Source organism: Anguilla anguilla, chromosome 1 (genome assembly GCF_013347855.1).
Source record: "Anguilla anguilla isolate fAngAng1 chromosome 1, fAngAng1.pri, whole genome shotgun sequence".
In the NCBI taxonomy this organism is placed as follows: Eukaryota; Metazoa; Chordata; class Actinopteri; order Anguilliformes; family Anguillidae; genus Anguilla; species Anguilla anguilla.
In genome coordinates this window covers 70,938,740-70,965,600 of record NC_049201.1, presented here as the reverse complement: position 1 = coordinate 70,965,600, position 26,861 = coordinate 70,938,740, and the positions used below count along the sequence as shown (strand labels likewise).

The window sequence follows — 26,861 nt, the reverse complement described above, 5'->3', positions numbered from 1 at the left end:
CAGAATCATGCAAAGACTTAGCAAAGCACACTATACAGTACTGAAAAGGAAACTAACAGAGCAATAGAAATATAAGCTTTAGGAAAGATTAAAACAAGAATGATTACAAATAGACAAGCATAGTCAATGGTTAAAATAGAGGAAAAAGAAGGGAAATAAGCAGAAATAAAGAGTAAGGAAAACCATTTTAGTTAAAGTTTTAGACCCCATGCAATCAAAATGATCATATTACGCATAATTCATTCGCCAGATTAAAAGTGTATCCTGAAAGCCGCAAAGTGCTTATATTGCCCACAACATGAGGATTTGGTAGTGTTCCTTTGGAGACTGTGTTGCCTGTGTAAGTAGCACAGTGATTTACATTTTAACCAATCAGTGTTTCCACTTAGCGGTATCCAAAACAGAAGTGGAGAACTTGAAATAAATATCCATCAGAGAACAGACATGCTGTGTCAGACCTCCAAATCTCACGTTTAGTAATGGCATACTTTACGTCAAAAGGAAATGTTATTTTCCTCTTTAAGTAAGTTAGGAAATGTAGGTATATATCCTTAATGAACACGAAATGCAAGAGAAAAAAGTGATTGTCTTTAAGAAATTATACTGATATGATCATTAGGCATAAAAGCATGCATAAGAAAGAAATGGAAGAATGCTACAGAGTACATCTAATAGGAAAGTATCATGCAGAAGTGAACAAGTGAGAAACATGGAAATACAGTAGAGAAGATAGACTGATAGAGAATAAGAATGAATTAAGTAGTATCAGTCGAGTGCAGTGCAGTAGACTAGCAAGTACTGCATTAAAATAGCAGAGAGAAACACAGACTAATACACAAATAGAAATGTACATATCTATAAGATGAAACACGTGAGTTACAAATAGAGGGAAAGAAAGAATAACAGAGAGACAAAGGAAAAGGACAGGATGCGTCATTCTGTCATTTGGTGCAGCACATGCACTCACTGATGTGACAGAGTGAAGCAGAGATTACAGTGAAGCAAAAAAAGAGGATAGTAGAAAGAGAGGAAAGTACACCATAGAAAGGAAATGCAGACTAGAACATGGGCAGAGAAGCACACTGAAAAGTATTTAAAAGGACAACGGTAAAGCATATCGACTGTGTCGTCCATGAGCCTCGTAATGTATCTCCACTTTTTGGCTCTTTGGTTTTTTAAACACACTGCAACTTCTCGTTCAACTCTAAGAACTGTCGGAGTTTCATAACCCAGTGACTAATACTGTGGGTTTAAAAACCATAATGCGCAAAAGCATATCAATGAGGAAAAGCAGCAGGGGAACAGAGAAAAGGAGACAGAGAAAGGGAGAGAAAAGCAGAAGTAAAGAGAAGGAAAACTGCCAGGAAAGCAAATGCAAAGGCAGACAAGGCAAATCAAGTACATGAAAGAACAAGAGAAATAATGTCACAGAGTTAGCAATAGCAGGAAAGTATCATGCAGGACTAAACTAGAGAGAAACATGGAGAAAACAGTAAAGAGGATAGAGTCAGAGCTAAGAAACAGCAGCAATGCAGTAGACTAGAGCAGAATTACGTTCAGCTGTGTAGAGAGAGAGACATAGATTGTGCAGACAAGGAGATAGAGATAGGTATGTAAAAATGTAGATAGATATAAGGAAACGGTAAAATACAGCTGTGCAGTCTGAAAACAGGCCATACAGCTGTGTTACACGCTAAGAACATGCAAAAGGCAGGAGAGCTAAGCGACAGGAGGAAAAAGGAGGTAAAGACGCAGAAATAACGTGTTTAGAAATGAGCAAATGTAGCCAATTTACCAATGGCAAAGATATAAACCCAGAGGCAACAGGTATTTTTTTAAGTGAATATAGTAAAAATGTTATCCAATAAGCACAGGACAGAAAACATGCAGGAAAAAACTAGAGAGAAAGAGAAAGGGAAAATAGAGCAGAATGTTTTATAAAAGCATGATAAAAAATTTTTTTTTTTAAAACCCTTCTTACATTTCATTTGAGAAGAGCCAATAAAAATCAAAGAGAAAATCAACCGAGAATTTATGTAATGACTACATAATAACATTATTTGGTTTTCAATTGGCAGTGTGTTTTGGGTTCACACAGAAAACTTCTATTTCCCGATGGCACCACTACAGTGAGCTATCAGAGAGTGCAGCCTGCTGGAGGAAGCAGAATCTGGAGAGCACAGGTCTAATCCCACAGCCAGCAGAATAACAGAGAAATGCAGAAAGTAAGAGGAGAAAAGAGAGGCACAAAACTCAGTTACTAAGCATGGGTGGGAGAGATGTAGAGAGGAGCAGGGTGGGTAGAGAGCGGCAAGCAGGTCAAACGCTAAAGACCCCACGGCAGAGCTCAGCATAAGAGAGCGGAGAGTAGCAGGAGAGTGGAGCATGAAGCACTGTGTTAAACTACACAGAGTAATGCAGAGACGAGTGCATGGCAATACAGATTAACAGACAGAGATCTGAAGACACGGAGACAGATTTCAGTCAATTCCAGAAATTAAATAAAAACTAGTTCATTAATAGAAAAATCTATTTGGCCATTTTTCAATTCATTAATTAAATGTTAATTAATTTCCACGCAAATTGACTGAATTGAAATGGATTTGACCCCAACCTTGATAACAGGGTGTTGTAAAACATGTATAATAGACAGGCAAAATATTTGAAATGCTGAAGAAGAGTACATAAATGAATTAAGATAGCAGACACAAAATAATAATTAGCAAAATTATCATTAGTTAGCTATTTGGCCAAAAAACTATATTTATTCGTAGTTAATGTTACGAATACATAGGGGTCAAATCAATTAGCTCAGTGTCTCTGATCCAGAAAACATTAGTGGATACTTGTTCTGTTTGTACCAAGTCCCATAAATCTAATTACATGCCACGCAGTTGAATATGTTTGGGAATTCTGTTAAGATAACAAAGTAGCATTTTTACAAAAATCTTAATGTCTTCAAAGCAACTAAAGCAAAGGTTGGGTAGATGGCAAACCATTGAATATACAAGGGAAAGCAACACTAGAGAAAGATTATATAGGATTCACAAGAAAAGCTGAGTAATTTTAGAATAGAAATAAAGGAAGATGGAAAGACAAAGAAACAGAGAGACAAAGGTGAAGAGACCAAAAGAGGGGAAAAAAGAATTTTATTGACAGGCTAGCAAACAAAGATCACTGAGAATAGCATATAAAGACAGAAGGAAAAGTAACCACGGTGAAAGAAGGAAAAACACTGAAAGGCAAGTTGAGAAGAGTTAAAAATGCAAAGCCAGGGAAACAGAATGACAGAGAAACATAGCAATAGGTTAGAAAGTTAGGTAAATAACTACATATTAAATCAAGCCCATCATAGACAGAACAGAACTATAATGTGCAACAAAAATATTTTGTACCATTTTTGTCCTATTTTATGTTTTATGTAAAAATTATGACCAGGACTGAGAACTACATGAATTTTAAAAATGTAAAGAACAAATAAAGGATTAGAGGTAGATTGTTTCAAAAGTAAAACTAGGCTGAAAGCACCTTTTTCATGGAGGCATTGCCAAAATCCTACTGAACTTCTATACCACTAGCGCCATTGCTGTCTCTCACACTTTGTGCTTTTGTTAATTCTGTAATGACAGTATACTCTCCCACACGCACGCACGTACACTCAAGCAGTGTACACTACTTTTTAAAAACGACTAACTAGTGACATCATCAGGTTCCCTAACACCACTGAACATGTTATTGCACACTGTAATTACACACTGTCAATCGTAGGACACAGTCACACGTCTATAAAACCTAAAAAAATATAATTTTATAGCTGTGCCATGTCTATTATGCCACTGAGGTATGGTACCTTAGCACTTATTGGGATACTACCCATAATTCAACATCCTCACATACTTCACAAATTAGTTTTTCTTTTTGTTACGCCTGGGCTGAGTACTTCAGTGTCATCACAAGATCCTATGCAGAACTGAATTACGTGTTTTTCGAGCCTTTAGTTTGTACTTTGATGAGACTTCCCCAATTGCATCATGAATTTTGGAGCAGCACGATCAACACAGGTTGATCAAAAAATAAGCTATTTTAAATTAAATTACCCCTTTGTAACAATGTTCTACTTAAATAAATATTTTATAATTCTGACAATATTTACAGCTGGTTTCAAAGTCTTTGGGTGCAGCGGTCAAAACAGAACGTGACGTCATTTCCTGGACTGGTCTCGATGCCAAACCTGTCCCGTGATCTCGTGGTAGAGCCACTTCTCAGCCAGAAGGGAAGTGAAGTCACAGCAGCTCACAAGGTGGGTCAATAGGGTGTGAAGCGGTTGTACCCTCCTCTGTACAAACTTGCCTACCATTACAAGATATAAAAATGGCACGTATTATATTTGCTTCCTAATACAAGATTACATATAATATATAACAGTAAATATAACTGTCAGACAGTTTCTGGAATGTTGACTGAGTAAGCTCTGTTAAAACAGATTATTTTTCTGAATCATGGTCAAAGTATAAAGGCAAAGAACACAATGTTGATACCCAGTCCCACAGCTTGTCTCTGAACTGTACTTCAGCTCAAACTCAGTTTGGGCCATAAAATTGTACTTCCCTCTATATTTAACCCAAACCATTTACAAAATACAAGGATAACTTAGTTTGGACTGCATTAGCAAGCAAGGACTGCATTAGTCATTTTCTAAACTTAAATTAACCTTAAAAGTCCAGCCAGATGCACAAGAGTGCAGAATGTATGCTGTTGCATTTGTCAGAATAGTTAAATCAAATCTCACCACTGTTCCAACTCCGTAAGTAGCAGTCGGTCCCACTGAATGGTGGTAAGGATCTGCAGCAGCTGTGTAAACCCTGCCATACCTGACAAAAGAAGGAGTGTTGTTCAAACCTGAAAAACTTCTACTGATGGAAATAATAGAAAAATCCAGTTGTTCTGATGGTGCTGTATTATGCAACAACCATGACTTTCAGGTTCACGGTCAGGCATACTGGATGACACTTTACTGTATGTATCCAAAGCCATACATCTGCTCTCTCACACGACCCTGCTAGCTTGGAGTTCACTGTCCACTCACCCGTCACTGTATGTTGCTGTAGCAGCAGAAGCTGACTGAGCTACCCGGTAGGCTGCAGGGTATCCCCCCTGCAAAAGGGGAAAGAGTCAGGTCAGATTCACAGGCAGCCATCACAGCTCTCTCATACAGGAAAGACTGGCTTAAATAGCGGGACTTACATAAACCTCTGCTCCATATAGGCCATCTTGGTACACCACACTGCAACACAGGAATAAATTCAGTAATGCAATGTAAAAACAAAATCTGAATTGAAGTCACAATAGAATGGAGAAAATCTATTAACCATGTTCATATTATAAATAAACTCAGAAAATACATATCCTCCTTACACCCGGCAATTCACTCTTGTCCCCTGTAGGGAACATGGGTCTCTGGTCTTAATCTCAAGAACTATATACTCTAATATGGTGAAACCTACACTATAAGGAATATTCCATAAAAAATAAAATAAAATTTTCACACACAGTATATGCCTGTAACATGAGAGAAGTAGGTGAATGGATATCGGTACAGGCCGATGCTAACCCAGGGTAGGTGGGGACAGCTGTAGGCGTGGCCGCAGCAGCTGAGCGAATGGTGTTGTACACGGCTCGTCCTCGGCCCCGGAGAGCAGACCCTCTGTAAGCCAAGGTCGGCGTGGCAACAGGGTAGGGAAAACTGGCAACTGAGATTGAAAGGTAGAGGTGATTAAGCTGAACTTTATAGAAACGGGACAGCAGTAATTTATGGTATTACTATAGGCTAATGGTATAAATTTGACGATTTTTGCCCTTAGCTAAACTGATACACCTTCAGTAAAATACACAACTGAATAAATGGGCTGGGCTCGGCACAGCATGGGTAATTCAATTTGAGTAATTAAATTCAGATTAAGACACCAATACACTAAGGCTAACATCACTACCAGCACTAGTCTTTGAGAGTCCTTAATCAGAATTTGATTTTGGGGCCCCCCAACCCAACATTATAAATATGTATTTTAGAATAATTAGGTGGCCCCCTAAAGGTCGCAGGGCCCTAAGCAGGCACTTATGTCGCTTTTTGGGTCGGGTCAGCTCTGGCAAACAGACTCACCTGTGTACAGTTCCGGTGCATACATTGCACCCATTACTGGATTGATCTTCCATCCAGCAGCTGCAGAGTGAGAGAGCAGAGTGACATCAACATACAGGCCCCAGTACCCCCAAGAGAACAGGCCCCAGTACAGAGCCCTGATGAACCCCGAACAAAAGAGCGAGACATGGATCCTCACCATTCACAAGGGGAGTCTGCGGTTTCTTGGTGACCACTCTCGCTGTGGCGTTATTCACCTGCACAGAATCACAATAAAGAGTACTCCTTCGCTGTAATATCTTTTTAATAGAGCCATTATTGCCCTTGAAGGAAATTTGCATTTTACATCCAAATAGCTTAGCATAAAGATTCAGAAGAACGCCAAAATTAACACACAAAACAATGAAGCTCCTAGTGCATGACACCACAGGATAACAGACAGGAGAGCATTTCAGATGTCTCAACAGTTTATCTATAGTTTACTCACCTCTATCTTCCTGCCCTCCACTATTGTCCCATTGAGCTTCTCTCTGGCTCTGTCTGCCTCCATCGCGCTCTCGAACGTCACAAAGCCAAAGCCCTGGGACAGGATAAACAAAGTGTTAAAACGACAGAAACTAGACCAAGGATATATTAAAGGAAAAGAACTGCATGTAATTATTATTTATTTCACAAAGGGTGTTGAAAGTGCATTAAGTCATTCACCTTTGATCCTCGCTCATTGAAGATAATTTCCACATCCAGAATCTTCCCAAATTGCTGAAAAATATAAACCACACGTCATCATCACATTGGAAAAAGCAGTTCATTCCTATATATTTTATATAACTGATCATAACATTAGCCTATTTGTTCGATAACTGTAATTTGGCTGAGTCAGCATTACTAATCATTTTTGGGAAAGCATTAATTTCTCCTTTACCCCAAACATCTGTCGAAGATCAGGGTCCCGGAACCTAAATGGGATGTTGGAAACGTGCAGCCTTTTTGGCTGGGCTTTGCCTGACCCCTCCTCCTCCCCTCCGCTCCCTGCCCCACCTCCTGACGACACAGAAACGCTGAGAGACTGTGGGTCAGAGGTCACTGGAGCCAGAGAGTCATCCTGAGAGAGAAGAATTCAGGGGAGCAAGGGTAGAGCGTAGGGGTTGAAGGAGAGGAAAAATAAAGGAATAGAATATGACAGAGCAGGTACAGAGATAGAACAGGAGTAAAGAAGGAAAAAGAAAGGGATGTGGACAGAAAGAGATAGAAAAGGGAGAAATGTTAAAGTGGGAGATAAGAAAAAAACAGTTAATACTTGAACACTTTATCTGTATCTGCATCTGTCTAAAATTTGAATGCTTGCAAGACCCAGAATTTGGGCATTTAACTGTTTACAAATTAGTTTCATCTGTCTCTGAACACAATTGTGTTATTAGGAATGAACATAACTGTACTATAAAATATAATATTCAACATTACGTTTCACTTTGAGAAGAAACAGTATTCCAGTTACTTAGGATAAACAGACCAAAAGTACACGAGCATTCTCCATCCAGTGGTCCTTCTCAAGCAAAAAGTGAGGAGGCGTGAATTTTTCATTTTAGTTAGGCTTCTAACTACATGCCCGTTAGAGAAATTACATGTGAAATAACTTTGACTTTACACAACTTAAAAGCATTAATGAAGAATAAAGACACAACCCCCCAAGGCTGTAAAGGGAGAGCTGCTGCTCAATGCATAGTTGCAAATAATAATAATATGCATAAGAAAACATCACTTTTAAAAACACTTGCTATTTTTGCTTACATCAAAATACTTATTTAATGTCAATAAAATGCCCTCATGCAAAACAAAACAAGGAAGTATTGTGCGACAAGGCCAAGACATCCACTATCCCACAATGCACCACGATGCCACAGTGTGTGTGTGTGTGTCAACCTGTCTTCTCAAACGCAACAAAACTGTTATGACCTTCAAAAACCAAGAGATTAAATGAATCCAAACAAAATGGAGTGGAAAAAAATGGCAAAAAAACAAGTATGAGCATGAGCAGAAGAGAGAGAATAGACAGCAGAAAAGAAAAATGAAAAAGTAAAAAGTGAAAAATGAAAAATATAAAAAACGCAAAAGACTAAAATGAAGGCAGGCTTGAGAGAGAGAGAGAGAGAGATGAAGAGAGAGCAAGAGGGAGCGATTAATGCAGTTCCATATATTGATCCTAAATGCAGAGGATAAATCCACAGAAAGTAGCAATAGTTGTGGACAGAGAGAATGCCAAATGCCTGCAGAAAAGCAAAAACAAAACAAAAAAACAACAAAAAAAAACAAAAAGGAAGTGATAGGCCACACAGGCAGGACGTTGCGCAAAAAGCTTGGGTGGGGTGGGGTGGGGTGAATGGTGAAAGTTTTCTAAAATGTCAGTCTGGGGTCACGGTGCTGCTTTTCTGCCACGGGTTAAAGGTCATTACCCAAGATTCCGAGGGGGAATTTATTAATAGGAGGGTGGACACAAAGGGAAAGACAGACATACAAAATTGCTTCACACACATACACACTATATCGCTGCATTGGCTTGCCATACCTAGCTGCAGTAACTAGGACAGCACACACACAACACCCACCTACTCGCATCTACGTACACACTGCACATACGAGGCAACGGAAGAGACACTGGGAGGTGGGACTGGAGAGGGAGAAGGGGGTTGAGTTGGGGTGATGGTGTCATGTCACGATGCAGAGTGTTTTCTGAACCTGAGAGATATTTCGGAGGGGGAGGGGTCATCCGGTCTGCCTCCCCCCAAACCCCCCCCTTCATGGCGGCGTCTCAATTTCCGAATATCAGGACCTTGTAACACTGGGAGCTCTAGCAACGGAATATATAAATGTGGCCGTAAAACACCTTTAATATAGAAGAAAATGTTGAATTTTTTTCCCATAAATATTGCAGTGGATGACTGACTGTTGTGTCTTTGCTATTAAATGGAATTTGCCAGGTTGTGTCCCTAGACTTAATTGAGCAGTGGTAATATGGGCATTGTTCCTTTTAACACATGTACTGTACAGAATGTCTGTAGGACACTGGCACCATTGGGAACTGCACACATCATTATTATAATAAGAAACATTGCTAACATTCAACATCTACAGATCAAATAATCCATTAAAACACCTGACAAATGTGCAAAACCCTGTTGTACTCCATTTGGTCCCATGAACAAACACACCTAATACCTTATATATCCTTCTCTACTCTCTGTGCTATCTGCACCTACCAAACCCCAGCACTGAAACATGATTTACACAGATATTTGTTGACAACATTGGGATTACCTGATCTATTTCAAGAGGCTATGGGTGGGATATCTTTTAAAAAACAAACCCCCATCTACTTCTCCACTCTCCTGCCGTGTGCCAAATAGATTTCCTTACATGGGCAGAGATGTGGAGGCGGCAGGCTAAATTTAGCAGTACTGAGATACTTCAGAACAGATTGGGACACACTATCTGCCGTTTCAGTATACAATAGGCAGACATGTTTCTTAGTTGTATCTAATCAATGCCTTTTTTTTTTTTTTACAGCCACCTGATAGCAATTCAAAAATTGTCAACCCATTTGTAGTTTTTTAAGTAACTGTCATAAAAATTTTATATATATGTATATATATATATATATATATATATATATATATATATATAAATACACTTTGTGAAATGATATATTATATGACATTTTATGTAATTGTATTCTGTTTAACTATTTCTGAACCCAGTCAATCTTTGTTACATCAACATCCAGATCATTTGCTTAGTAGTATCTAAATGACAGAATTAATTCTGGAATACTTCAAATTATTACAGTCTCTCATTACTGCCCCTGAAATTTCCCTCCCTGTGCTCAATCTGAATTTTTTCACAATGTGACTCTTTAACACTCTTTTCCTCTGCTGATACACTTCAGTCTCTCTGTGACCTATTCCCTTCCTCCAAAAAAGCACTCATTCTGTGAACCCAGAGAACCGGCACAGCCTTCAGCCTTACCGCGCCACTGGCTGCCAGGCTGTCTGCTCCTTCATGCTGTGAGCTCTGGTAGACCCTCAGCTGGTGGTGCTCCTGATATTCTGAGCCTGGGTGGGCGGGGCTGAAGTCTAGAGGTGGCAGTCGGCCAGGAGGTGCGGGTGGGGCTTGACCAGGCGGAGGGTAGGATGGAGGGGGGGCGTACACCTGTGAGAGGGCAGGGTCAGCGCTGCCTGGCCCCGCCTCTTGTGCTGGGGCCCCCTGTGAGGAGAAAGAGTATTGCAATTAAAAATAATATTGCTATACTCACAATAAATCTATTAAATTTTAAAATGATAGATCCTCAGAGCTGGAATGTAATCGTAAAAAAGTTCTACATTTTACAATTTACTAGTATGAATATTATATTATCGTATAAGGAATATACATTTCACGTAACATAAATTGTCCTGCAGCAAACAAAGCAAAAAATAAAATAAAAAGACCACCTATACTTCAACATGAAATCAATCTTCACTTGAATATGAATAATTTAAAAACTATTCAATACATAGTTATATTGTGCATTTTCATAGATTGTCCAGTATTATTTTATTATTTTCACAACATTATCAAACATACAAAACAATGAATGTGCATTCATTAACCCTTCTAATCAGTCATTTTAATGAAAGTGTTCTTTCAACTTTTACAGATGGCTCACACAACACTTTGTGTGTGTAATATAAAGACTGCATGGAAACTTTTACATTTAACATAAATACTGATCAAGAGAAACATACCACCACCTTAATTCAAGACAAGTTATGTTGTTTCCTGTGAGATAAATATAAACATTCAGAAACAACTATAAATATTCAGATGAACACTATGCTTAAAAATAGCTTGGGTAAACTATACCTATTCATTATTAATGAGTCTATAAACATACAGTATATACAAAGGCACGTAAGGCCACAAAAACTCTCTCTCTCTCACTCACACACATACACACACAAATAGTACACAGCTCTTGGATGGATAAATTGTCTTACCCCGTTACTGCATTCCAAACTTTCTGATTCACTGATGAACAACTGCCTCATATTTACTGATACACATCCACCCGCCCACAACATCCTATGTTCCCTGGATTGGCCAATCAAATGCCAGGTGGGTGGGGAAAAGAGGGGGTGCAGTGCCAGCTGTGTTCATTTGTGCATGTCAATCATTCTATTTAACAAACTCCCCACTAAAAAAATCCTCAGGAATTGTAGTTAGAGTACATGCATGGTCAACTGAAACCTAAGAATACATCTTTAAAAAAATGTCACTTCTGCATTTTGTAGGATATAAACCGCCTGCCTAATTGGTCGAATCCCAGTAAATAGGTAAATTGCTTGGCTAAAGGCCTTTTTTTTTGTAAAAAATGCACCATTGGTAACAGACACTGAATAACAAGGGAAACACACTGTCAGATTATCTTTCCCTCTGATGAACACTCTTCCTCTCACCCTCTTTTAACCTCTCAGCTGTTGCTGTCAGTTATAGGCGTAGATTTCGGGGGGGGGGGGGGGGGGGGGGGGGGGCTCAGGGGATACGTCCCCTTCAATATTTAGAACACGTGCATTTGTGCCCCCCCAATAAAAACTGAATTTTGTGAGTTTTCCTTTACATAAAGACATTTCCACCATAAATTGATGCAGAAAAGACATAAATTGGTGCATAAAAATTCACCAGAATGCAGGAAATGAAGTGTTTGACGCTAAAAATTTCCTGGGGGAGGACCCCCAGCTTAATGCCCCCCCCCCCAATGTTCAAACGAAACCTACGCCACTGCTCTCAGTGACTACTGAGAACGGTATATTTAGCTGTAAACTGATAGGGACAGATAGGGAAAGGTGGAAGATAAAAGAACTTACAAGATACTTTCTGACAAAAACCAGTATAGTAACTACATAAAACCGTTGAGGCATCAGACACAGACATAAAACCTCCACTGGTGCAAGAATGATGTGTATTTGGAAAACCATGCACATATAATCATCTGAGAATATGATAAAAAAAACAAATGGAATGTTTAAAACCTATGATTCTTGCACCTGTGCATTGCACTGTGTTCCCTGTAATTGAGTCGATTTTTCTTGGAACATAAGTCTAACAGGGATAAAGAATTGTAATAATTTTAGCCTGCTTAACCCAAAATAAACTGATCTGAGTTAGACAATAAATGAATTAAACAATGGACAAAGATGAGTAGCGCTACAACTAGTAGTTTCAGATTTAAATGTAGGAAAGTGAAACTGGTAGAAGAGATTGAAAGGGTAAAGGTGGCCTGCAGTTACAATAAATAATCTATACCTGTCCCAAAATGCATAAGCCCACATTGTTGCATTCTAAACAAGAGGTCACGGTTTCGCCTACTGAAGACATGCATACAGAAATCTGTTATAGACTATTGCAGATTTCCCCCTGTTCCCCCAATGTTTCTCAGCAGAGGGAAGTCAATGGATTTTCTCAGGATATGGTACTCTCGTGCATACACAACAGTCTGCATACATTTGAAAGCTCCGTTCTCTTGTAACACATTCAGTAGATGGGCGGCCCACTGTACATCTCCCTCGGTACCAACGACTTGATCGTCTGTGCTGCCTCTCTGACCTTGGCAAACTCACGCCATACATGGAGTGGGCCTGAGAGAGGGAGATACTAGAACACATTTGATACCGGCCACCTCTCTGTCTCCATTTTGTCTGTACCGTTAGGTGACCGTTTGCCGGTAGTCAGTGTATATGCAAAGCCCCAATTTCTTTCTCAGCAACCTTTTTTTTTTTTTTAAACCACCATTTGTTGCCGACCCCCTTCCCCCACATCAGCTGTCACATTATTTGGTCAAAGGTCAGTGGCCCATAGCCAGGTGCTGGCTGGGACAGCTGAGTTTCCATTGACTCAATGATGACAAGAGCTGCAGATGTGGCTCTTAAAGAAAGGCTCCCACCATTGAGAACTTTGTGACAAACACAGACGCATGCTGTGATACACTGACAAATGAATAGATACCCAACCATTTTAAATTATACTGTGTACATATTTCAGAATGCTCCATTGATAGGCTGGTGTATTTCTTATTGGGACGAGACTACGATTTCACGAGGAATCTCAATGACAAATCTGAATTAAAAAACCTGTCCTTCCACTTAGAAATGTTCTCGATGGCATACGCTGATGCAATCGGACTATAAGGATTGTCACTCCTGTTTTTCTTCAGCCCATCTCATCACATTGCTTAATGGACAAGTAATCATGCCTTCCATGTTAACTCCACTATCTCCCCTGACCAGAACATAGAGTCCAGACCCTAGAAGAGTGTTAATCTGTTCTCTGAGGACCATGCTAAAAATACACGCAGGGTGACAAAGAGAAACTGCAGAGACACATAATATCTGTCCTGCCATTTATTCACAGAAATGTTCCAGTACTAACTTATTCACAAAACAATTAATTTATATATTTGTTATTTGTATAATTGAGTAATGCAGACTAAATATATCTGAAAACACATGACCTTGAATTACAACATATAAAAGTCCTAACATGGATGCAAGTTCTTACTCTGGTACTGGGTTTGGCTCATTCTGAACACAACGCATTCTCAGTCATATCATTGTTCCAAATTTAAAATGTTGAGAAATTGTGTAGGTATAGTACTAGTAGTTATGTTTCCAACACACAGAAATGTGCATCCATGAGCTCTGAACACTTCCACCTCCAGCAACCAATCAGATTTCATTTTGCCAATCACTAATCAAAATGTCCGCACTTTTATGTAGAAAGTTGATACTGACCCTGAGTCAGTACTTGGGGATGAAATTTATATATATACAGTATGTGTGCATATGTGTGTGTGTGTGTGTAGATACACATAATTGTATTTAAAGAACATATAAAGCTCTTTTGAATTTTTAAATTGTGGGCCCAATCTGTATTCTAATACGTACTTCCAACATACTTTCATGTTTCTACACAATTCCACCATACAAATGAGTCAATCTAACATTTTGACAACAATGACCTCATAACACGCAGACATACACGCACACAGATGAAAACACACACACACACACACACACAAACGCAAACACACACCCTGATAAACACACACACACACACACACACAGAGTCATCAGGACAGTGAATCAGCATTACTGAATTAAATGTACCATCAGCTCTCTGGATATTGAATATTGGATTGACAAAATAAAATCTAGAAAAAACAGAGAATATAATTCTCAAAATACAATTCTCTGAGACCGAGGGAAGCAAGATGAAGACAGAGAAAGAAAGCGAGATACAGAAGCATTGTGAGCACGGTGTGAAGTGTCATGCGTGTAAAAGAGGGAGACCGAGTGTGTTACCTGTACAATGCCGGGATAGCAGGAAGCGGTTTGAGGGTAGACAGGCAGTCCGTAGGGCTGCAGAATCACAGTAGGAGAGGAGAGCATGGTGCATAGCCAGAGGAACAGGAAAAGAAAGTAGTAGTGGGGGCAGGATGAGAAAAATTAGATGAAGAAAAGGGGGAAAGGAAAGATGGAGGGGAATCCAAAATATATGAAAACAAAGAGAAGAGGATCCAGAACCAAGAAGGGATCACTGGGTTCAATTAGATTTTAAAAAAGAAAAAAGGTTTGGAGATGGAAGGAAGGAAAACCTCCCGGCTTTTTAAAGTAAAGGACAAAAAAATGAATTCTGTTACAACAGAGTTTACGAGAGCTGGAGTAGAGATATGGACACACTGCCTTGGCAGAAGGCAGAGATATGGACAGACTGAGAGGGAGGGAGAGAACTTCAGTGTGTTTGTCAGTCTGTCAGTGCGGGGGTCTGATAGACAGAAACAAATGTAAAGTGTCCAGTTTCAGTGTTTTATAAATAGTTCTCCCTCCCTCCATGTTGCTGTACCCCTCCCCCTGACTGTCCTGCTATTCCCTCATTCTTTTGCATGTTCATACACACTCTTTCAGCAGATAACTGGCCTGAAATGCAAATGCCCAGTCACTGGGGCTAATTATCTTAAACCATAAAAAACACCGCTGAAGATTATACGCTCTGGTTGGCTCATTTGCTGTGCGTAGATCTCTCATTCACTCAGATGCAGAACAGCTTTATTTTGTGCTCCTGCAGAAGCAGTGAGTTAATTACTGGGTTGAAAATATATTCACAAAGTACAAACAAAAAAATTTTTTTTAACTCACAAACATAACTTCATGTTCTTTATACACTCACATGTCCATTACATAAATTACATTTCTGTGATGCAGCGAAAATAAGACAGATGACACTGTAAACACTTATGCAGGAGACACTCATTCAACATTCCATTCACCTCCACTAAACAAGCAGACAGTGCCTGGCACAGGCTGTTATTGGGTTGTGACACACATGCTAAATTCAGATTCTGTAGTCAAAAAAGCTCACTGGACTTGAAATCAGAGTTTAAAAAAGGCAATTTTTATAATGGGCCTAGATACACAGGGGGAAAAGCAAATGTATACCTTTCAACAAAACTAGAAAAAAATATATAATAGGAATTATTTAGCTTGAAACTCCAAACTCCCTTACCAGAAATATAATATAGAGCTGTTTAAATTAAACACTGTTGTTCAGAGAGTTCACCAGGAGAGGGAGACAAATGGTGCATTGGTGGGCACAGAAATAGAACAGAAATATCTGAGCTGACCTGAGACCACAAACAGTAAAAAATAAATGAATAAAATAAATTTAAGAACTTCTCTATTTCCACCTCTCCCCAACACCAGTCTAGTCTTTTCTGTGGAAAAGTAACACCCTTAATTCTGTGAGACCAATCCTTGCAAATGTGAAAGCCAGTTTTCATATTTCATTGCATTAGAGCGTGAAATTATGACACTTTAAGAAATTAAGTTACATGTCTGAACAACTTCACGTTGCTATGCATACAAGTGTCAGAAAGGTGTCTGTTTAGGTAACGTTAAGTCGTTATTTATTAAAAACTGAACAACGTAGCTAAATTCATAAGGACTCATCTTGAACATTTCTCTCCTAAAATCAAATCAACTTGAAAAAACTTAAAATGCAGGCGCAGTGTGCTTATTACGTTATTTTCAGGCTTAAAAACTCACCAGAATCCAGGAATCAAAGTCCTTGAAATTCGAAACTTTCCAAGGTGAGGAATTTTTTAAATGAACTATATAGGAACCATAAGGTTAATTGGTATGGGATCTGTCATTGAGCGGAAGTATGAGCGCAATGGCTTGTAGGAAATGAAGTTTACAATAGCTCTATAAAATTGTGGGAACAGGAACCACGCGCTCTCTTCACTGGTCGAGCCTGAGAAAGGTAGGGTCGAATGTTCCAACGGCGTATTTTCAGTAACACTATATCGCAAGTACTACACTAAATATATTCATAATTTCATCTCAGCTTTTTATGTGACATAGTATCCTCATAAAATAACATGTCACTTAATAAAGAAATGTATGCTGTATTGAAAAATGCGTTTAACAAATTCGCCGCTATGGCGCAACGCGTAATAGCCGACATGCTTGCACTATATAGCCGTGGCCTAGTTGGCTAACGTTAACTAGCAACAATACGTTTTATTTAAAATTGGAAGCAAAGTAGATTTTTAGTTTCTGACATAACATTAATTTGGATATATAGCTATCTTATCTATCTATTTGTATGTTTCCGATTTACTTATCTGTAAAATATCTGGTTAGCCAGCTCGAATGAGGCGTGTTCGCGAGGCTACACAGTTCGTTTTGTACACGGCTGCTTATCAAAGTTGTTCTCAACCATGGGCCTGGTAACCCCCCGTGTAGGCTGGTTTTTGTAGCAACCACGGTTACAATCCCAGTATTTTAACAAGCTGTTAAATTTTCTTATGCTTTTTAATTTTATAGGGATTTTTTACTCTCAAGCCACGTTATATTAGAATTAGCTGTACGTGCTATTAAGCAAAGTTATATTGACATTGTGCTTATTGTGCTCTTTTGCGAACAGTTGCATAGAAAGGTCACTTACCCTGACAAACTTGTGACAATACCGGTTTGGCTCATTTGCGGTCTTCGAATTCTATCTATTAAATCGGTAGTTTTAAGTGGCCACGTGTCCACACTTTAACCAATATATTTTGTTACCTCGTGGTAGTTTTCAGTATAACACAATGAGCACACTGAATATGGGAATTATTTGTGGCATGCATAGCTATTTCTGACATAATATGGCTTAAGAGGGCAAATCCCTCTAAATATGAAAAGCACCTAATTAAGAATTTGCCGCTTGTTAAAATTGGGGGGGTTGCAATTGTGGTTGGAACAAGAACCAGCACACAGGGTTTCCCTGGGTCCAAGGTTGAGAATCACTGGTCTGTTGTACATTTCCATTAATATTTGATTTGTAAATAGTTGAAATACTTTTAATTTCATTGTATATAAGGCCAAAGTATACTTATTTAACGGTCAGGTAGTCAAACAAAAAGGATGTATAGATGCACTGTATTAAATAACTTCTCTAGCAATCAAGCAGTTGCAGTATCTTGACTGAACTTGAACTTTGGCGAAAACTAGCACAGTGTGACATGTAACATCGCACTAGCTTGGATGAACTGGAATGGAGCTTAAGACTGTTGGTAACCTTAACCTGGTTTGCTGAAATTCATTTTTAATTTGCTCATTTTAATCTAATGTGTATTTAATGTTCCCTTAGGCAGTCTTGACCCACCATGCCCGTTGCTAGGAGTTGGGTTTGTCGCAAGACATACGTCACCCCCCGCCGCCCCTTCGAGAAGTCTCGTCTCGATCAGGAGCTCAAACTCATCGGTATACACTTCGTACACTGCTATATCATGGTTTATGCATTTCATACTTACCGTAGTACTTAGACAGAAGTGACCCGTTTGCTGTGTTCGAAAATACTGAAAGTGCATTGTTTTTTTTTTTTAGGGGAGTATGGTCTGAGAAACAAGAGGGAGGTCTGGCGGGTGAAGTTCACTCTGGCTAAAATCCGCAAGGCTGCCAGAGAGCTGCTCACTCTTGATGAGAAGGACCCCAAGCGGTTGTTTGAAGGTAAGCAAACTCATTTGCATTTAGTTTTAGACAGACAAATATTTCAAATTAAAATCGAATGATGTCAGCTTCATTCACAGGCTTTTGTAAAATTCTGACGTGAAGCTTAGGACCTGGTAAATGACTTGTCAATCGGAGGGGATGTATCCCTTGAGTATTGCGTGGGACTGCATTCCTCTATGCATCTGATTTTAATCTGTGGCCAGTGATTTAATGCAATTAACTCAGATTGACTGTGATGTCAAGAATTCCTCGTCAATGAGGCCACTAGTAGAGATGTAATTACTAGGCTATGATGCCTTGTATTCACTATCATTAAATGTGTTGGGGAAATGGTGTCATTGATGCTCCAAAAATTTTACTTTTAACATTTCAGTTGGTCCTTTAAATATGTTGTGTAATGACCCTTAATCTGCCCGTCAGTGGGGTAGTCCTCCAGTGTATGACTGGATGATAATGGCTTCCTGTATCCCTTCAGGTAATGCCTTACTGAGGCGCCTGGTGAGGATCGGAGTGCTTGACGAGGGCAAGATGAAGCTGGATTACATCCTGGGCCTTAAGGTTGAGGACTTCCTCGAGCGTAGGCTGCAGACACAGGTCTTCAAGCTGGGCCTGGCTAAGAGCATCCACCATGCCCGTGTGCTCATCCGCCAGAGGCACATCCGGTAAGTGGGGTGAACACATGCATGCAGCATATAATGGGTGTACACAGAGTAATGTTCCAGTATAAAAAAGGCATGGCACTAACCACCATTTTAAAAATCTGTGGTGGTGCTTGTTCCTGCCGAGGTCATTAGAATCTTAACTTTCCTCTGTGGGTTAAGTATTCTTGCTTAGAATTGGTCTGTGGCTTCCGTGATTAGTAGTGGTGATACTGCCCTTGAATTTTATGTGCTTGCAAAAGTGGCACCAAGCCGAATGTCGTTCGGGCAAAACCAGAGTTGGTACATTTTCTATTGAGGTTGTCCTTCCTCTTTCATTAGTTGTCCTGCCTGCCCTATTGCTCCCATCTGAGCAGCGATAGAAAATTCAGCAAGGTCAATTCGGTGGCATAAACCGTATACCTTGTCGGTAAGACTGGCCGGACCCAGTACGGCCAATCAGGACTGTTTCCTCCATGGAAATGAATCCACAGGTAATGTAGATCACTCATGAATGGCGTTTAGAATAAACGTTTCTGCAACCTTGGCTAGAATATTTGTTGGCTCTGATATTCTATAGGGAAAAAGTGTAGAATTGTATTGTGGGTCTTCAGTTCCATTGTTGGAGTTCATGCACTCCAACGTACATTTTTTTCAGGCCGATGATTTAAATCAATATATTCAGATTCTCTGTGGTGTCAAGAATTCCTCGTCAATGAGGCCTGAAAAGGGACTGCTTTTGGTGCCTACCCACAATACTGGGACCGCTTGCACTAAGTTGAGGTTGAAGTGACTGCTGTCCTGAATTTTATTTTATTTTTTTTGTGCTCCAGTGTCCGCAAACAGGTGGTGAACATCCCATCCTTCGTGGTCCGCCTGGACAGCCAGAAGCACATCGATTTCTCTCTTCGCTCTCCATACGGTGGTGGACGCCCTGGCCGCGTCAAGAGAAAGAACGCCAAGAAGGGCCAGGGTGGAGCTGGAGGCGCTGATGATGAGGAGGAGGATTAAACTGCACTTCCCAGAGGGGGTTATGTTGGACACCTGTACTGGTCCCTCAACTTTTCAATAAAATCTGTTGACAAATTTATTTTGCTGCGGTTTCTGTATCATTTGTTTTATCGAGTGTTCATTTTTGAATTGTGCCTCCTGATAAGGTGCCTTGCACTGTTACTGTGAAGTATGAAATGCACATTGACCTTGAACAAAGGCTGCAAAGTAAGAAAATACTACCAGCACAATGCTATTATGCTCCCAAGTGATTTTTATTTAACGAAAATCTGTGAGCAGTGACACTTGGGAGCATAATAGCAGTGTGCTGGTAGTATTTCCTTTCTATTAAAAGGGTATGCAATCTCTGGTAAGAGATTGGCATTTGGTAAATGCAACAATTGGAGCTGGCTAAAGTAAAGGGAAGTCAGATGGGCAGATTGAGCATTGATTGGGTGTATCCATTCCTGTACAGCAATTCCTGTTAAGTACTTTGCTCAAGGGCAAAATGGTGGTGTCAAACCTGCAACCTTTAGGGTACAAGCTCAAATACCCTAACACTACAGCCGTTGGTGTAATGGATCACATTAGTGGGATATGGCTGAATTTTATGTCAGCATTTTTATCCTCTAATAGTATTAACGATGTTTTGTATAAGAAATGTAGAGTATTGTACAAAACTAATTTGGGCGTAAGCAAATTTGGATTTGTGGGTCTAGGGTGTCGCCATTAAACGTATTAAGTTGATCACCAATACAAATGTGCTTTCAGGATATCAACGGAACAATATCGCATTTTTCACTTTAAGATTGGTAAACGGTGTTGTGAATTTGCTAACGTCCCGCTTGTGAATCCGTCTGACGTCACATGACCCAGGAACCAGAAGTGCGATCTACGTAAATGCTAGCTAGCAACGTGCAAAGTAACAGCCAGGGATGTTTTTTGCCGGGAAGTTTTTATGCTAATTCCAGTGTAACAACGTTTTAGTTGACATGACGACTGTCATAGAGGCAGGTCTTTCGGTGTCTCTTGATCTTTCTTCAGTCGTTGAAGCGGCTGTGAGAGTTGCAGTGTGCTCTGTGCTTAAAGAGGTTCAAAGACTCATCGGTAAAGATGTGGCCGAGCTGCGAGTGGCTCTTTCTAGAAAGGAGTGCGAGAACGAAAAGCTTAAGACGCAGCTGGATATGGCGAGACGAGAGTTGAGAGATCGGACGAGCTCCGAGAAAAGGTCTATATTAAACAGCGACCTATCATCTTCTTGTAACGAAGACGCGAGTGGGAATAATACCAGTTCTCGTCACGGCGTACGTAGTAACACAGATGAAGACCCTAGCGGACTGGCCTTGGACGGCTCATCAATTTGGAGTCACCCCTGGGACAGTGACGCTGGTAGTGATATGCAGCATAACTTTATTGACCCACTAGAGAACATAGAATCCAAGCGTGACTTTACACCAGATGTGGGCTACAGTTTGGATGCTGCAGAAACAAGTAAGCACTTTATCTGTCCAAATGTCTAATGTTATAGAAATTCATGTATATGTATCAGCACTACATACTTGCAGTTACATTTATAGAACACTGCACGGATTTTTATATTTCAACTGCACCTTTGCACAGATGTTTACATTTCAATTGCACCTTTGTATGTATATATTCCTAATTGCACTACTTGTACATAGGGCCGCTGCAGTTCAGCTAATGTGCAATATCCGAAGTGCAATATCTCAGCTGCTAATCTTACCATATTGTATTGTTTTATAGGTTACTGCAAATATATAAATTTTATACATGTTATACATTTTATATTTTATTAATATATTTAGCACTCTAAATTAGTTTAGCTTGAACTCTGTTCTTTTTTAATTGCTGTTTGCTATGTGTGAATGCACTGTCAGGATTGCTACTTAATTTCGTTGTACACTGTGCAATGACAATAAAGGAATCTATTCTATTCATAACGTCATTAATTTTTCCCGTGTGCCTCTCAAACTAGACACAGAACCGAATCCCACATGTGAGCTTTTGGACTCGATTGCTGACTCGGTGGCAGTGACGACAGCCTCCATTACATCTCATGGCGAAAGTGCAGTAAGCAACGTTAACCTGGTTGATGCCCATACAACAAAGGAGCTGAGAGTCGTACAGGTAAAGGAGGAAATTTCTTCTGGACTGTCTTCCTCCACGGCACATGGGTTGTCGCATCCTGACAAAGCAGAGCCCTATATCTGCGGTGAGTGTGGGAAAAGCTACTTCTGGTTAAGTAGCTTGAAAAAGCACCAGAAGACCCATCAGCGCACGCATACAAACCCACGGCCGCACCGCTGCACAGACTGCCCCAAGACATTCAGTTACCTCTCCAGCCTGAAGAAGCACCTGCTTATCCACACGGGGGAGAAGCCGCACCACTGCAGTCTCTGTGGGAAGCGTTTCCGGCAAATCCAGCATCTAAAGGAGCACTGCAAGACCCACGAGGACAGCAAGCCCTTTCGTTGCGGGGAGTGCGGCTGGGGATTCAATAACGGGTCCAACTTCAAGCGTCACCTTCTCATCCACACGCGGCAGAAGGCGGACTAGATTAGAGAACTTTAGTCGTGATCTTTTAAAATGATTTATCTACACTCACTTTTTAAAAAAAAACCTTTTAAAAGAAAGATAAGGTGATGAACATGCTTCCCCAATACAATACTGTCTCCACTTTCCCAAAAGTAAATTAGCCTATGTATTCAGTTTTTTCCCCAACCATTTAACCAGCTCTAAAAAAATCTCAGTGTACTGTAAATTCAATGACTGTCATTGTGTCAGAGAACTAAGTTTGCCTGACCCAGTTAAATTTATGAAATGAATTTTCATGCAGCATCTCCCTTGTGTGTGTAAGTTGAAAAATGTAAGTAGGACCAAGAAACTTGACACTGGATGTTTCACACACAGGCCACAATTTTTGATGTTCTAATCAAATATTGGTGTATTAATGATATCTGAGTAGTGAGAGTCATTGATGTGAAAACTAGATTTAAAATATTTTTTTAAAGGAGCCACTACTCTTTTTACATTGAGTATATGATTATTGTGTTTCCTTTTTAAAATGTGCTTCATAATATACTAGGAATAATTTTATATTTTACCAAACATGGCAAGCATCTCTTTTAATTTGAAATAAATTGTTTTTACATGTATTGGTGAATTTATTATGTACCATTTGTATGTGATTATTCACAATTAGCCTAAATATTCCTTAGCTGACTCATTAACTACAGAAATGGTGCATGAGATAGTTGAGCAACCATAGACAAATTTGAACAATTTTGTATTATTAAAAGGCAAAACAATAGGCGTGATTTAAATAAGCTGTTTTACTTCAAATTAATTATGAGTATTTTAGTACATTTATAAATTTTGTTTTTGCATGCTACGTATTTGCAGCTGTCCACTGCACTGAAAATTAAAGGGAAAAGAGACTGAAGAATTTACTTGATGTACAAATTTGTATATATCCATATAATTCATAGTATTACATTGTGGAAGCACAATTTATGGTCATGTGTTGTGTTGCCAGTAAACTAAGCTGTGATAGTCACCTTCCGACTGTATACTTCTATCTCTTAATATATTACTTCCCATCATGCAGTTTTTCTTACTGCAAATGATAAAATGTAGCCTATTTATAATTGTCATTTAGATTGAACTTCTTTCTTTTTCTGTACTGTCAACACACAGCCATTGTTTCAAAGTGAAACAATTTAATTGATTGTATTTTTCACCTTCATAGTGGGTGCTAACAAATAAATGGGTAATATATTTTTTGTTTCATTAGTGACAAGGAGAACAGTGAATTAATTAATTAATGTGGATTTTGAATAATTGTTATACTGCACATCAGTGTTTATACCTTAATACAAAAGTAAATGAATAAAAGAGGACTTTCATTTAGGATTTTACTTGGTTTTACTTACAATATTTTGCATATTAACAGGTTTTCGCTAATTTCTTCAGGTCATTTTGACTGAAAGTCTGTTGCAAGATTTTTAGTAATAATGTGTGATTGCAGTTTACCTCATGTTATGTGACTATTATTGGGGCCTTTTTTTTCATAGTTGAATAAATATTTTGTGTGAAGAGCTATCCATCCTAATATAAATATATTTTTATAAATATGTATTTTAAGTAGACTATATTTGAAGATTTTGGCCACATCTCTTAGCTCACACATTAATTCAACGACTAATGATGACATTTTTCAGTCTGTTATAAATGTATAATAAATTCATAATAGATGGTAGTGCAAAAATAACCAATAAGCTGTCAAAGGCATTGTCCTACTGGACGGAACCCTGCCCTCTGGTGACAGCGCTGAGAAAAAACGTCACGCTCCTGTGAGCATTTCCGCTAGGATCAATGTCGGGAAATGACGTTTTTTATCCGCGACTATATGGTTGTTTACAAGTATTCAACATGGGCTATGTTTTGTTTAGGTGTTGATGGATTAAAATGCGTGTGCTTTAAACTGGAGTCTTACCCGGTTAAATTTGACATCACATTGTTTCGTTTTTTAAAAGTGTTATTTAATTGCTGCATAACTAGTAAGAATACAGTTCTGGTTGCTTGGTAGCTAGCTAGGTAGCGCTCAAGATGGAGGCATAGGGTAAGGTTTTTGGTTTCCAATTGGATCCTATTCGGTTAATTGTGCCGTTTCGTGCTAGCGACGGAACCAGAGAACTATACAATTTAACTGGTTTTAACATTACATAATATTGGTGAAAACCAGAAAGAAAAACTCAGCCAAAACTCCCTGACATATTTCGTTAAGTTAGCTAACGTGGGGTAAATAGTTTACTTTAGTTGACATGACGACCGACATAGAGGCCAGTCTGTCTGTCTCTTTTGATCTTTCTTCTGTCATTGAAGATGCTGTGAGGTCTGCAGTGTGCTCCGTGCTTGACCAGATTCAAAGACTTATCGGCAGGGATGTGGCAGAGCTCCGAGCGGCTGTGGCTAAAAAGGAATGTGAAAACGAGAAGCTTAGGGCACAACTCGAATTGGCAAGACTGGAACTGAGAGAACGGTTCGGTTGTAAGAAAAGGTCAGATTTAAATAGCGACGTGTCACATTGTAATGAAGACGAGACTGGGGATAGAAGTTCTCATCATGACGTGCACAGTAACGCTGATGAAGACCCAAATAGTTTGGCTTTGGAACACAGCTCGTCACTTTGGGCTCAGCCCTGGGACAGTGACACCGGTGGCGATATGCAGCATAACTTCATAGACCCACTAGGGAGCGTAGAATCAAAGCATGACTTTTCACCAGATGTTGACTACAGGATCGAAGCTGAAGAATCAGGTGGGCCCCTATTTTGTCCTGTGTTAATATGTTATTTAGTGAGAAAACTGAGCAGATAGTTGGAATAACATGGTGGGTTTTTTTTCTTACATCAGTGACTGAACAAAGATATTGAATCACTTAGTTTGTGAGTTTAGCCTACATATTTTCAGTACTATTTTGCAAAGCAGCAATCAGACTTCTTTCCAAGATTGAGTGGTGAACAATTTATTAATTTGATATGTGATCTATTATTAATAGTATAATTTGCATTTTGACCATTTTTATCACTGTTACTCATTTTAATGTGTATCTGTTAGGCCACACACTCAGATGGCTCAATTTGATTAGCCAAAAGTTTTGTTAAATTGAGTAATTCAGACATAATTCATAGTCATTATCAGTTTTTCCTTGTGCCTTTAAAACCAGACACAGAGCCAAGCCCAACTGCAGAACCGCTGGACATGATCCCTGAACACGAGGGACTGAAAACAGACCCTTGTCCGTCTTACGAAGAAAGTAAGGCAAGCAGCCTGGATGATGCCCACACAACAAGGGAGCTGAGGGTCATCCAGGTTAAAGAGGAACTTCCTGCCGGTCTGTCGTCTTCTACTGGACCTGAACTTTCTCATCCCACCAAACCAAAGCCTTACATCTGTGGTGAGTGTGGCAAGAGCTACCTCTGGCTGAAAAGCCTGAAAAAGCACCAGAAGATCCACTCTGGTGAGGCCCCATTCAGCTGCAGCATCTGCTGCAAGCACTTCTCGTCTCAGCAGCTGTTCGAGGAGCACCAGCGCGTGCACACCAGCCTGCGGCCGCACCGCTGCACCAGCTGCCCCAAGACCTTCAGCCACCTCTCCAACCTGAAGAAGCACCAGCTCATCCACACGGGGGAGAAGCCGCACCACTGCGGCCTCTGCGGGAAGCGCTTCCGACAGATCCAGCATCTGAAGGAGCACCACAAGACCCACGAGGACAGCAAGCCCTTCCGTTGCGGGGAGTGCGGCTGGGGCTTCAATCATGGGTCCAACTTCAAGCGCCACCTGCTTGTGCATACGCGCCAGAAAATGCGCCACGGGCTCGGCTCTTGACCGCGACTCTCGCAAGCTTCCAAGAAAAATCCTTGGTTCCTATTGCATTTGGAGTGATTACACATTTTCCTTAATAGTTGTAACCCAGCCCTTAAGAATATAGGGTTAAAGGTGAACATTGTAGGTCTCAGAATGATCAGATTTTTGTCATGTTTTCAGTAAATTGACACAACTTTTAGTGCGTGAAACTACAGGTTTGTTGACTTAACACAAAAAAGGTGCATGAATTAATTGCAGCTACTATCTAGTTACTAGCTACTATGGAAAGCTGTCAAATGATGAAAATGCAGATTTTCAGTTTTTTTCTTTGTGAACCAAAAGAAGAAAATGTTAAATGTTGTTAAATGGAGTAGCTGTATTTAATAATTATTTTTAAATTAGCACTACCCAACATTCAAACATTGTCTATGTAACAGTAACTGATGTTCAGATGGTCAGATTTGATCAGAGCAGGCCAAAAACCTACACATGTGCAATGCCTATGTTACAGTGCATAATGTTACAGTACGGGCCAGTGGTTCTCAAACTCGGTCCTGGGGGACCCCTGTGTATGTTGGTTTTCATTCCAATCTCAACAGCAATCCCAGAATTTTAACAAGCTGTT

General features: G+C 39.7%; 4 protein-coding genes across 5 annotated transcripts; 3 read left to right on the top strand and 1 right to left on the bottom strand.

The window, feature by feature from the left end:
- Positions 1-3,132: 3,132 nt before the first annotated feature.
- Positions 3,133-14,945, bottom strand: rbfox1l (RNA binding fox-1 homolog 1, like). Of its 2 annotated transcripts, none has more exons than XM_035431664.1 (12): positions 14,530-14,945; positions 10,160-10,396; positions 7,062-7,241; positions 6,845-6,898; positions 6,627-6,719; positions 6,339-6,396; positions 6,161-6,220; positions 5,612-5,750; positions 5,245-5,284; positions 5,087-5,154; positions 4,790-4,871; positions 3,133-4,350 (listed from the first exon to the last, which is right to left on the bottom strand). In XM_035431664.1, exons 1-12 carry the CDS (start codon positions 14,614-14,616, stop codon positions 4,306-4,308), a joined length of 1,143 nt encoding a protein of 380 aa, XP_035287555.1. In that variant the 5' UTR covers positions 14,617-14,945; the 3' UTR covers positions 3,133-4,305. The 2 variants fall into 2 exon arrangements, with proteins under 2 accessions (XP_035287555.1, XP_035287565.1); XM_035431674.1 differs by lacking the exon at positions 14,530-14,945 and adding an exon at positions 11,170-11,591.
- A 2,870-nt stretch (positions 14,946-17,815) lies between these two features.
- rps9 (ribosomal protein S9) lies at positions 17,816-19,947 on the top strand. Its single transcript, XM_035431687.1, has 4 exons — positions 17,816-17,970; positions 18,094-18,216; positions 18,695-18,881; positions 19,691-19,947. The coding sequence occupies exons 1-4, from the start codon at positions 17,874-17,876 to the stop codon at positions 19,866-19,868; spliced, it is 585 nt and encodes a 194-aa protein (XP_035287578.1). The 5' UTR covers positions 17,816-17,873; the 3' UTR covers positions 19,869-19,947.
- A 781-nt stretch (positions 19,948-20,728) lies between these two features.
- Positions 20,729-23,765, top strand: LOC118220251 (zinc finger protein 239-like). Its single transcript, XM_035404035.1, has 2 exons — positions 20,729-21,338; positions 21,844-23,765. Exons 1-2 carry the CDS (start codon positions 20,840-20,842, stop codon positions 22,422-22,424), a joined length of 1,080 nt encoding a protein of 359 aa, XP_035259926.1. The 5' UTR covers positions 20,729-20,839; the 3' UTR covers positions 22,425-23,765.
- Positions 23,766-24,235: 470 nt separating this feature from the next.
- Positions 24,236-26,861, top strand: LOC118219475 (zinc finger protein 45-like). Its single transcript, XM_035402652.1, has 2 exons — positions 24,236-25,187; positions 25,596-26,861. Exons 1-2 carry the CDS (start codon positions 24,692-24,694, stop codon positions 26,255-26,257), a joined length of 1,158 nt encoding a protein of 385 aa, XP_035258543.1. The 5' UTR covers positions 24,236-24,691; the 3' UTR covers positions 26,258-26,861.